The sequence below is a fragment of the Sus scrofa genome, chromosome 7 (assembly GCF_054392235.1).
Source record: "Sus scrofa isolate SSC_HxYL_T2T_F1_AM1 chromosome 7, Sscrofa_HxYL_maternal_Yorkshire_Landrace_v2.0, whole genome shotgun sequence".
In the NCBI taxonomy this organism is placed as follows: Eukaryota; Metazoa; Chordata; class Mammalia; order Artiodactyla; family Suidae; genus Sus; species Sus scrofa.
In genome coordinates this window covers 27,054,727-27,067,638 of record NC_139389.1, presented here as the reverse complement: position 1 = coordinate 27,067,638, position 12,912 = coordinate 27,054,727, and the positions used below count along the sequence as shown (strand labels likewise).

At 42.4% G+C, this 12,912-nt stretch overlaps 1 protein-coding gene across 10 annotated transcripts in view; it reads right to left on the bottom strand.

Moving 5' to 3' along the window:
* Nucleotides 1-3,102: 3,102 nt before the first annotated feature.
* LOC100154127 (tripartite motif-containing protein 26) overlaps nt 3,103-12,912 on the bottom strand; it is a 25,800-nt gene continuing 15,990 nt past the window's right edge. For 6 of the 10 annotated variants that reach the window (XR_014809850.1, XR_014809853.1, XR_014809851.1 and 3 more), the window contains 5 exons: nt 11,952-12,047; nt 11,477-11,707; nt 6,312-6,454; nt 4,490-4,522; nt 3,103-4,057 (listed from right to left, as the gene is read on the bottom strand). Coding sequence is in view for 2 of the 10 variants with exons in the window: in XM_013977563.3 (XP_013833017.3) it covers nt 3,366-4,057; nt 4,490-4,522; nt 6,312-6,427; nt 10,303-10,325; nt 11,477-11,707; nt 11,952-12,047 (1,191 nt within the window). In the remaining 8 variants the exon portion in view is untranslated. Of the gene's footprint in view, nt 4,058-4,489; nt 4,523-6,311; nt 6,455-10,302; nt 10,326-11,457; nt 11,708-11,951; nt 12,048-12,912 lie in introns of all 10 variants that reach the window. The other 4 variants (XM_013977563.3, XM_084967754.1, XR_014809846.1 and 1 more) reach the window with 2 other exon arrangements.

Sequence of the window (12,912 nt, the reverse complement as noted above, 5' to 3'; positions counted from 1 at the left end):
ATTGCTGTGAGCTGTGGTGTAGGTCACAGATGAGGCTTGGATCTGGCATTGCTGTGGCTCTGGCGTAGGCCAGCAGCTGTAGCTCCGATTAGACCCCAGCCTGGGAACCTCCATATTCTCCTGGTTCAGCCCTAAAAGGACAAAAGACCAAAAAAAAAAAAAAAGTCTACAAACAATAAATGCTAGAGAGGATGTGGAGAAAAGGGAACCCTATTACACTGTTGGTGGGAATGTAAATTGGTGCAGCCACTGTGGAAAACAGTATGGAGATTCCTCAGAAAACTGAAAATAGAATTACCATTTGATCTTGCAGTCCTACTCCTGGGCATCTATCCAGAGAAAACCATGACTCGAAAAGACACATATACAATAGCCAAGACATGGAAACAAGCTAAATGTCCATTGACAGAGGAATGGATCAAGAAGATGTGGTACATATACACAATGGAATATTACTCAGCCGTTAAAAGGAAAGAAATAACGGCATTTGCGGCAACATGGATGGACCTAGAAATTATCATGCTAAGTGAAGTCAGTCAGGCAGTGAGACACCAACATCAAATGCTATCACTTACATGTGGTATCTGAAAAAAGGACAGACTGAACTTCTTTGCAGAACAGATACTGACTCACAGATTTTGAAAAACTTGCAGTTTCCAAATGACACAGGTTGGGGGGGTGGGGGGATGTGCTGGGGGTTTGGAATGGAAATGCTATAAAATTTGGTTGTGATGACTGTTGCACAACTATGAAGGTAATAAAATTCACCGAGTAATAAAAAAAGAAATTGTATTATTTCTACTAACAGTGGAAATGCATCTATTCTCTTCATAATAATCATGTTAGAGTTAAGTATTTCATTGGCACATCTGTTACAACCTCTCTTTCAAAGGAGAAATTCTACTGTCTTCTTTTCAAAGAGAAATATACACAGCAAATTTTTTTCTGCAGTAAACCAATACAAGCCAATATAAAATATAAATTCTTCACAAAATATATACAACAGAAGAAAATAGCTTTTGATTTATTTTATTTATTTATTTATTTTTTATTTTCCCACTGTACAGCAAGGGGGTCAGGTTATCCTTACATGTATACATTACAATTACAGTTTTTCCCCCACCCTTTCTTCTGTTGCAACATGAGTATCTAGATGATTTATTTTTTGAAGACTAGAATGTTGACACTTTTGAAACAGGCAGTTGACTCTGAGCTGCTGTGAACTATGGCTCTAGCAATCAGACGTAATTTCTTTTTTAGGCTTCTTTTTTCTGGAATTTTTTTCCTATTTATCTAATAAGTATCCCATTAACATTAATCTTTGTCTTAAAAAACATTCTACAGAGGAACAGTTTCACCATTATCTTGCTAAATTCTGACCCTGTTCTTTAGTAATTTCTTGTATTTAGTTTCACATTTATTTCTAACCAAAATCATTGGAACGATCTGTATCCTTAGCCCATAAAATTTGTTCCTTTCAGCCTTAAAAGTCAAACATGGTCTGAGACTATAATAGTTAAAATCTTTGGCCACTCACCATGTAGAAAAAAATCTGGTTGCAAATTGCTTGCTCCTGCTGTAATGAGGGTCTGAACTTATGTCAGAAATCTACTTGTACCTGCTGGTATTGATAGATACAGATGGAGGATATAGGAATCTTGCACTGCTTGGTCATATTTTTTTCAACAAAACATTCTTATACAACTGAACTATCCGAGCAAATTTCCCATCTCATGAATCCAGGAGTTTAAGCTCCTTTTGGGCAACTAGCATCTGCTCCCATGTCCTAAAAATGTTAAACTACATGAGTCTTGATGAGACCACCTCTTAAAACAGAAGCTGAAGGGAGTTCCTATTGTGGCTCAGCGGTTCATGAACCCGACTAACATCCATGTAGGTTCGATCCCTGGCCTCGTTCACTGGGTTTAGGATCCGGCATTGCCATGAGCTGTGGTGTAGATCGCAGATGCCCTGCATTGCTGTGACTCTGGCATAGGCTGGCGGCTACAGCTCTGATTAGACCCCTAGCCTGGGAACCTCCATATGCCACGGGTGCAGCCCTAGGAAGACAAAAAATCCAAAACCAAAACCAAAAAAACCAGAAGCGGAAAACATACTTTCCAAATCTTTTTCGTTGCTGCAGCCCAGGCAGACACCCTATACTCTGGCAATTTCTGGTGCACTTGTGCCAGATTTTGCTTTAGGAGTTCGCTACATAAAGAACTAGGGTCTGTTCTATCCACTAACTCCTGAGACTATTCCTTCCTCAATTCTTCATCTTCATCTCTATATCCAGAAGAACTATGGCCATCAGTTGGGTCTATGAATCCACCAAGATGGCTACTGCCAAGCACACCCCTGACTCCACCCCCATCCGTGTGCATTGCTTCCTCCTCCTCTGCTCCCCACCAGCTCAGCTCCACTATTGCCTAGCTTGTCCTCACGCATGTGTTCCGTTTATGTACTGACGATCCCAACAACCCTCTCGACCCCCACCTCCTTCTCCCTCTTACTGCAGCTCCCACACTGACTCCCAGCTCTCTATGGCAACGTGGCAGGACCTCCAGCAACTGCAAGCAGGTGGGCACACATATCCTTCTCTCCTTGTGCTCTCCATACCCAGGAACTTTTAATGCATTTCCCTTTTTCCCTAAAATTAGCCTGATTTGTTTTCTGCTGCTTTTAGCTAAGACTACAAATTTAACATTAAGAATCTATTTTTCCCATCGCAAAACACAGCTGACAAAAACTTGTTTCAGGACCAGTGACTTCCAAAGATTCATATACACAGGAAACTTATATAGCTTCCCTTCCCCCCTTCTTATTGCAAATATGATCAGAACGGAGCAGAAAGAACTAAACCAATTTCCACTCCAGATACCTCAAGTTTCAGAATTACATAATAGTTACTGTTTGCTCAGCTGCTTAGAAGGATGGCAGCAGAAATAATGAGACAGAAAACGTGCTTTAGAAATTGATATGGATGTTGTAATCAATTACTCTTAGTGGCAGGGCCTGCAATCCTATGATACAGTCATTCGTGCTCATAACTTTGTCTCAGTGGCAGGTGAAGAATCAATCAAAGGCAACAGAATAGAAAGATTAGTAATAACACACGGTTTAATAAGTACTTTAAAGACATTTCAACCATTCCCCCGCAGAGAAAGCAGATCATATATTACTATTTCCATTTTAGAGACAAAGCAGTGAGGATAAGAGACTCCTGATGCTACCATAATGCTCCAGTCACCGAAGTGCCTTTAGCAACCCAGCAGGACCATCTAGCTGAGGTAGAGAGCTGGGCATGATGTAAAGGAACAAAGGATAAAGGAAGAAACCTCGGGCTGTGCCCATGAGGTCTTCTCTCAGGGTCTCAGCGTAAGTCTGGATCTCATGCAGTTAAGCCACAGGAAAGGGAAAATTCTCCCACTGAAGGAAGAGGAGAACTCATAGATAAACTCGTGAGTTCTGGCATTGGTAAAGGCTACCTTCCCACCATCATAATCCAGAGCAACGCCAATCTGCCTCGGACAGTAGGACAGGATCTGGAAAGGCTCCAGGCTGGTACATATACAGACCCCAGCTGAAGACAGCTGCAGAGTCCAGAATCCCTCCTCGGGGGTGAAGCTGAGAAATCCTCGTCTCACCACGGACTCTCTTGCCACTCCCACCAGGCAGAATTTTGGCCATATTCCATTTTCCTGAGACCATTCCTCCTCCAGCTCCTCATTCTCATCTCTGTATCCAGGAGAACTATACCCATCAGTGATGCCTATGAATCCACCAACATAGCTATTGCCAAACACACCTCTGGTTTCACCCCTGTACTTCATCGCTTCTTCTTCCTCCTCTGCCCCCCACCATATCCTATCCACTTTCACTTCCCAATACACTTTGCCCCACGTGAAGCCCTTACTGCCCAGCACACCAGGCTCCGGGTCAAATCGCTGCCCGTGTTGGTATTTGTTCATCCACAAGCCAGTGAATACCATACTCTTTCCATTCGGAGACACTGAGAGGTAGCCATTGGCTGTCTGGGAATTCAGGCTGATCCTCACTGTGGGGACAAGGAGACAAAGCTGTGGCATCACAAAAGCCATCAAATGAGATTTATTCCAGGTTCTGGGGGCTTTAATGCCAAGGGTGGGAGACTCCTCAGGGGACCAGCACAGAGACTGCTTTTGATCTCATGCTCATACTATTAGCAACCATGTCTAGAAAATAGAGAACGCAGAGGGAAAATTCAAGGGCACAGACAGTGTGATTGAGACTTCAGAGGAAAAAAAGATAAGGACAGGGATCACTGCAGCTGGGGAAATCTGGGGAAAGGTTTGTGGTTTTGAAATTTGAATTCTTGGGATAAGGAATTTGAAAAAAAAAATAGTCACAGTCTTCCTGACCCAGAACTAACGGAGCCTCACAGGAAAGCTGCAGTTTGAAGACTTTACTCTGAAGCAAGCTTCAGCCACTGTCCTCTCCAGATACTCACTTGTCTTATATTCCAGATCCCTCATCAATTTTCCTAGAGTAAAAGAAGAAAAAGCCAGTAAGCAGTTCTGCTAACCACATCTTCTGGGTCAAATTCTCTCACTGTTGGCTAATATAACTTTAAAAGATGACAGGGTACCACAAAAGCTCGAGCGAAATAAAGAAATCAGTTCAGGAGCCACCCAGAGTTATCCAGTCTGAAGTTGTTTCACGTCTAAAGTAGGTTTAGACCTACTAGGTTATCCGGTCTGAAGGAGGTATCCAGGCCAGCATCTGCTGAGCCCATGTGGTGCTTCATTACAGAGTACCTTTGGGCATATTTCCTGTTTTTAAACTAAGTCCTAAACTTCTAGTCCTAAATCACACTATTTCTTTCCACTCTCAAAGATACCTCTTTTAGATTAATTCTCCCAGGATTTAAAAAACTTTAAAAGTTTTTAATTGTGGTAAAAAAAAAAAAAACCCCACAGTTACTACCTTTACAGTTTTTAGGTGTACCATATTTTAATGTTAAGTATGTTTATGCTATTGTGCAAAAAATTTCCAGAACTTTTCCATTCTTCAAAACTGAAACTCTAGGGAGTTCCCATGGTGGCTCAGTGGAAATGAATCTGACCAGTATCCATGAGGATGTGGGTTCTATCCTTGGCTCTGCTCAGTGAGTTAAAGATCCAATGTTGCCATGAGCTGTGGAGTAGGTAGCAGATGAGGCTGTGGTGTAGGCTGGCAGCTGCAGCTCTGATTCGACCCCTAGACTTTGAACCTCCATATGCCATGGGTGTGGCCCTAAAAAAAAAAAAAGCAAAAAAACCCCCAACAAAGCCTGAAACTCTATACCCATTAAACAACAGGCCCTCATTTTCCCACTCCTTCCAACCCCTGGCAACCACTGTTCTACTTTTCATTCCTATGGATTTGACTACTTTAGAGGCCTCATACAAATGGGATCATACAGTATTTGTCTCTGTGACTGGCTCATTCCACTTAGCATAATGTCCTCAAGGTTCATCCATATTGTAATATATGTGTCAGAATTTCCTTCCTTCTTAGGCTGAATAATATTCCACTGTCTATGCCCCATTTTGTGTATCCATTCATCCACTGATGGACATTTGGGTTGCTTCTACTTGCTGGTTATTGTGCATACTGCTGCTATGAACATGAATGTGCAAATATCTCTTTGAGATTCTGCTTTCAATTCTTTGGGAAGTGGGAATGCCAGATTATACAGTAATTACATTTTTAATTTTTTGAGGAAATGCCATGCTGTTTTCCATAGCCTCCCGACAGTCTTTTACCTCTCTCTTTTTTTTTTTTTCTATTTCTTTGGGCCGCTCCCACTGCATATGGAGGTTCCCAGGCTAGGGGTCGAATCGGAGCTGTAGCCACCGGCCTACGCCAGAGCCACAGCAACGCGGGATCCGAGCTGCGTCTGCAACCTATACCACAGCTCACGGCAACGCCGGATCCTTAACCCACTGAGCAAGGGCAGGGACCGAACCCGCAACCTCATGGTTCCTAGTCGGATTCGTTAACCACTGTGCCACGACGGGAACTCCTACCTCTCTTTTTGATATGAAATATCTTTTTAACAACCCTGAGGCCTACTGACCATGATTCTATTTTACTCTTGATAACAGTTTTAGACTATCACGTGGAAAGACTCCCTGGATTGGACTTAAGAGTCCCTCCCCAATGTCCCTGTTTAGTGTGAATGACACGTACAAGAGCCAGGAATTCTGAGAAGCCATGGCCACAATCAAAACCAAGGAAACATTATAGGGAAAGAAAGGCTTTCCAGGCTCAGAAACCCCCTCCTTTACCATGGAATCCTCTGAGTCCTTTCTCTAGAGAAAGAAGTTTATCTGAAAATTCTTCTGCCCGCTTTTTGATTGCAGGACTGATAGGCTTTTCAATCCAGAACTTCTTCCGGGGATATCTAGAGATGATGAAGTCACAGTGAGAACTAGTGAAAGAAAGGGGTGATTTCCACCCTCACCAACTGCACAGACACAAATACCCAACAAAGGACCAAAGGGATGGAGAGTAAAAGCTGCATTTTCAAGGGTCAGTTTCAACATTAGGGTTAAAGAGTAGATTAACAGAGTTCTGAAGAAAGGGCCATGGTCCCAGGATTCTCTACCCACCAATATATCATTTATAGCAATGCTAAAAAAGAAAGCAAGCCATTTTCTCCCTTTGAAAGTCTTCGAAACATGCTACTAATACTATGACACCTGAAGAAATTACCTGAGCATATAAACCAAACAAATTAAAATTAAGCTATGAATATATATTTTTAAAAAGCTTAAAATTTTTTTAGGGCTATACCCGAGGCATATGGAGGTTCCCAGGCTAGGGGTCCAATTGGAGCTGTAGCTGTGGGACTACACCACAGCCATAGCAACGCAGGATCCGAGCTGCTTCTGTGATCTACACCACAGCTCACGGCAACACTGGATCCTTAACCCACTGAGCGAGGCCAGGGATCGAACTTGCTTCCTCATGGATACTAGTCAAATTCACTTCCATTGAACCATGACGGGAACTCCTAAAAAGCTTTAAATTTAAAATTAAAGTACAGCTGGACAGAGATTTATGAGGTAAATACAAAATGAAACCATCTGAGGTCTTGATCTTTTTATCAAACAGGACTGAATTCAAGGCAAAAAAATTAAGTTAGACAACAGAGGATATTTTAGTTACTAAGATTATAATCCATAATTAAGATGTAACTCTCCTTTAATGGTCATATAGAAAAAAAGCATCAAAATATAAAAAGCAAAAACTATAAGAATAAAGAAAAATAGGCAAAAACTCATTGCTAATAAGAATCTTTGAGTGATTTCTTTAGTTCATAACATATCAAGAGGTCAAAAAATGAGTTCCCACTGTAGGGCAGAGGGTTAAGAATCTGAGTGCAGAGTAGCTGCAGAGGTGTGAGTTGGATCTTTAGCCCGATCACAGTGGGTGATGTTGTCCTATCTGCAGTGTAGGTGGCTTGGATTCAATCACTGGTCCGGGAACTTCCATGTGCCACATGTGTGGCCATAAAAAAGTCAAAAAATAAGTACCAATACAAAATATCTAAATGACAAAATTACTAAGGAAAACCTCATAGAGCTATATCAAATCTTATTCCAAGAACACAGAGAATGTACCTTCCTTTTCAAGTGTTTGGAATTATCCAAGAATTTACAGCATACAACACAAAAAGCATCAATAATGTCCCAAATGGTAGGAATAGCAACAAACTTGTCTGATCACAAGATTTAAAAACTACAAAACATACGATTACTAGGAAAAAACCACCAGCATCACTAACAGATATCCTCTTCCTTCCTTTCTTCCTTCCTTCCTTCCTTCCTTCCTTTCTTTCTTTCTCTCTTTCTCTCTTTCTTTCTCTTTTTAGGGCCTCACTTGCAGCATATGGAAGTTCCCAGGCTAGGGTCAAATTGGAGCTGCAGCTGCCAGCCTGTACCACAGCCACAGCAACGCCGGATCTGAGTCACATCTCACTGCAGCTTGTGACAGTGCTGGATCCTTAACCCATTGAGCGAGGCCAGGGATTGAACCCACATCCTCATGGACACTTCTGGGGTTCTTAACCCACTAAGCCACAATGAGAACTTCCAGATATCCTCTTTCTTAAACAAATTTTATGTTAAATAGCAAAGCAAATTCAAACAAAATATCTAGAAAACAATGAAAATATCATAGAAATTATGGCATATGACAAAAGCAGGGCTCATATACATACAAAAACAAAAAAAATTATTTAAAATAGAAAAAAAGAAGAGAGAGGCAAGTAGAGGAGTCAAAAGTAGAAATACACAAAACAAACAAATATATTCAGATACAAAGAAATTAAGGAGATTATTAGGCAAACCATGCAAATACTTTTAAAACTATAAGTGAGGAGTTCCCGTCGTGGCGCAGTGGTTAACGAATCCGACTAGGAACCATGAGGTTGTGGGTTCGGTCCCCGCCCTTGCCCTTGCTCAGTGGGTTAAGGATCCGGCGTTGCCGTGAGCTGTGGTGTAGGTTGCAGACGCAGCTCGGATCCCGCGTTGCTGTGGCTCTGGCGTAGGCCGGTGGCTACAGCTCCGATTCGACCCCTAGCCTGGGAACCTCCATATGCCACAGAAGCGGCCCAAGAAATAGCAACAACAACAACAACAACAAAAAAGACAAAAAGACAAAAAAAAAAAAAAAAACTATAAGTGAAAATGGTGATTTTCCAGGCACTATAAATAGTAAACATTCCAATTTAAAAGTGTCAGAATGAATTTATTTAAAAAGAAAACAAAAATTTATGGCCCTAAAAAGACAAAAGACAAAAAAACAAAACAAAAAAACAACAACAACAAAAAACTGCCCCGGACTTCCTGTTGTGATTCAGCGGAAATAAATCTGACTAGGAACCATGAGGTTATGGGTTCAATCCCTGGCCTCACCCAGTGGGTTAAGGATCCAGCATTGCTGTGAGCTGTGGTGTAGGTCGCAGAGGTGGCTCGGATCTGGAGTTGCTGTGGCTGTGGTGTAGGCCGGCAGCTGTAGCTTCGATTCGACCCCTAGCCTGGGAACCTCCATATGTCTTGGATGTGGCCCTAAGAAAAAAGAAAAACCACCAAACCAATGCAAAAAAAAAGAAAGAAAGAAAGAAAACAAAAACACAGCAGAACACAGAAAGGTTGAGAGTTAAAGGGTAAAAAGTTAAATAGCATGCAGACACTAATCAAAAAAAACACTAGAATAATTTTACTAACATTAGACACATTACTCTGGGGCAAGAAGTACCACCCATTTGGCATCACTCTCCTTAACTGAATAACTACTCATCTGTAATTGTCTCTGTCTAGTCTCCCCAGCCAGAGTCTCATCACCCTCCTTTCTACCCAGTAACTGCTCCTGCTCCACAGTAAATGTTAAGTATAGGCCAATAATCCTGGATGTCTCTGGGATGAACTGTGTTTTTAGTAACATACCTGCCTTGTATCTCTGTTCAAAGCTTCTGGTATTAGGCAGGTATAATTCCTGTCAAACTATCACAGAAACCATTATCCCTATGACCCATATGAGAGTCCACTTCTTCTTCTTCTTTTTTTTTTTTTTTTTTGTCTTTTGTCTTTTTAGGACTGTATCCGCAGCATATGGCGGTTCCCAGGCGAGGGGTCTAATCAGAGCTATAGCTGCTGGCCTACATCAGAGCCACAGCAACACCAGATTCAAGCCATGTCTGCAACCTACACCACAGCTCACAGCAACGCCGGATCCTAAAGCCACTGAGAGAGGCCAGGGATCGAACCTGCAACCTCATGGTTCCTAGTCGGCTTTGTTTCCGCTGCACCACGACGTGAACTCCAGGAGTCCACTTCTTATGGTCAGGCAGAGAGCAGGAAACCATCACTACGGAGCAGGAGGACAATGTAATGATGAAGCGTGCTGTACAGCATATGAGGGAAGCTGTGCCAGGAGAGGCGGCAGGGAACCAAGTAGGAATAGAAAGAACAAAAAGAAATTGAGTTTGATAAACAAACACATATGCTAAATTTTCTCTAATACCCTCCCATAATCTCTTCCCATTTCCCTTCTCCCTATCCTATTACCATCCTAAGTTCCATGACAATAATTTTTCCAGAACTCCTTCCCCCATTCCATGGAATATCTTTCAACTTATCCATTCTAAAAGAACCTCTCTTCCTCCCAAGAATCCCTTTCCCACCCTTGCCAAATTTCAAAAAGGTGACAGAAAGAAAAAACAAAGGGACACCTAAGTGATTAAAAAAAAAAAAAAAAAAAGGCAACGCTTACCTGTTTATTATGTCACTTGGGTCCTGGAAAGGAAGAGAACACAGATTGTCATAGAAACAAGGTTCCCAGGAGCCAACACCATTCCCTACAATGGGCTTGTTGGGGAACAGGGGAGACCATACAGAGAATTATTCTGTACAGGGCCTAGTCCTATTCTGTGCTCCCCTGTAATATCCATTTATGAGGGCATATGTTTCCCCTTCTTTTTCTCCATTTGAGTTCTAGACTAGTCCCTCCAGGACCCTTCCTTTTCTTTTCTTCTTCTTTCTTTTTTAATGGCTGCACTCACAGCATATGGAAGTTCTCAGGCCAGAGAGTGAATCCAAGCCACAGCTGTGACTTACGCTGCAGCTGTGGCAATGCCAAATCCTTTAACCTACTGTGCCAGGCTGGGGATCAAACCCGTACCTCCGAAGCAACCCAAGGAACTGCAGTGGGATTCTTAACCCATTGTACCACATTGGGAACTCCCAGGGGCCTTCCTTAATCTGTTAAGAATCTTATTGTCTATCAAGATAAGACTGAAGTCTCAGCCTGGCTTGGGAGGCCTCTACTCGGCTGGCCTCATCTTCCCTACCTCATCTTCCCTTAAACATCTTCCTCACTTAGGCTGACGCCTCCAGAAAGGTAGCCCCTTTCACTCTATGTCACCTTCACGTCTTCCAAACCATCTTCCTCAGCACCTTCACCCATCTTTTTACTATCATACTCGTTAAGCTTATTATCACATTCATTTACTTCATTTTAACCAATGCACCTCCACCAAAGAGAATGTTCAATTCCTCCTTCTTGCTAATTCAAATCTTTACATTTTCTTCAAGGCTACCCTTACGGGCCGCTAATTTTGTGAAAGCTTCCCTGATTAAACCCTAGCCTTTTCCGGAGTTCCTGTGGTTTCAGTCTGAACGCAAGATTTAACACTCAGTTATTTCTCGTGATTATAAATGTATAGCTCCTTCTACTTCATTGTGTGATCTGTGCATATTACAATCCCTGGCCCATTGCAATTTGGGACTTAAAGCCTATTGGTTTACTGATTAACTTATCAAGGAATTCAATACATGAAAATAAAACCTTGTCTCTCCTGACTCCTTGTCCCTATCTCATGCTAATGGAGGGGCCACACTGTAGCCTGGAGCCAGAGGACTCAGGCACCATTTAGTTGGTCCCTCACCTGCAGAAGTTCAAGTGCTGGCTGCCGAGCCTTATTCTCTAACTCAGTAATCAGGGTCCCAAGCCGGACGACCTCCTCAGAGCTCTTGGTGACATGGCTGTTCCTCCCTTCAGTGAGCTCTTGCTCCATCCCCTCCAGACACTCCAACAGGTACTGCTCCCTTTCTCTCAGGAACCGATGGCCTTGCTCAAACACGGATGCTATGTCTTGCTTGTGGTTCTGGAATTTTGCCTAAAGGCACAAAGAGAAAGATGATTTCTTCTGACAGGCTAGGAAACACCAGAACATTTGTGAGATCTGGGGATGAATTCAGAACAAGGATCCCATCCATCACACCTTCCCTCTCCCCATCCTTCAATATCCCTGCGCAGCCCCCCCCCACCGCCCCGAGTCCCAGCCCATACACACACTCCCCCCTACCCCCCCACCCCCCCACCCCCGTGTACATAGAAAATTCACTTGAGACTTCTCTTACCAGCAGGGCCTGAATCTCATCTTCTCCTGTAGACTGAAGATTCTGAATCCTGTCCCTGTCTCCCTTCAGGACCTTCAGATGATTCAGAATTTTACCCTGTGGAAATAAACATGAATAATCTCAAGATGAAAACGAAAATGCCCTCAATAACAGAGATCAAAAATCAGTGAAATCAGTGTTTGACCTAATCATTTTCCTTTTGTTTCTTTTTTGCTGCCCTTGGCATATGGTGTTCCCTGGCCAGGGATCAGATCCAAGCCACAGTTGCGACCTACACCACAGCTACAGCAACGCCAGGTCCTTTAACCCACTGTGCCAGGCTGGGCATCAAATCTGCATCCTGGCACTGCAAAGATGCCCTCAATCCCACTGTGCCACAGCAGAAACTCCTATAGTAGAGTTTTTATTTATATTTACATTGTCTCTTTCTACTGCAAATATAGACAACTTATTTTAAATTTAATTGATAACAGAGAAATAAAGAAAATCAACACGAAAAGTGAAGGGCAAAGTATATCTATTAACTCCAATCATTGAGAGAATGACTAAATTGGTTTTAAGATTCCTGGCAACCAAGGAGAAGAGGAAAACAATGAATCACATAATTCTTTAGCTTGCAGGAGGAAATATACTAGCATGTCAGAAAAAAAAATTTTTCCCTGAGATTAAATTCTGAAAGAAAATTTATACAAGATGCAATATTCTCAAAAATATTTTTACAACATTTTTATGCTAAAAACACACAATTTGAAGCTATATATCAAGAGGACTACCAAGAGTGCTAGTATTCTAGGAGTTCTCATCATGGCTCAGCAAAAACGAATCTGACTAGTATCAATGGCCTCACTCAGTGGGTTAAGGATCGGGTGTTGCCATGAGCTGTGGTGTAGGCTGCAGATGCGGCTCGGTTCTGGCATTGCTGTGGCTGTGGTGTAGGCCAGTGGCTATAGCTCCGATTCGA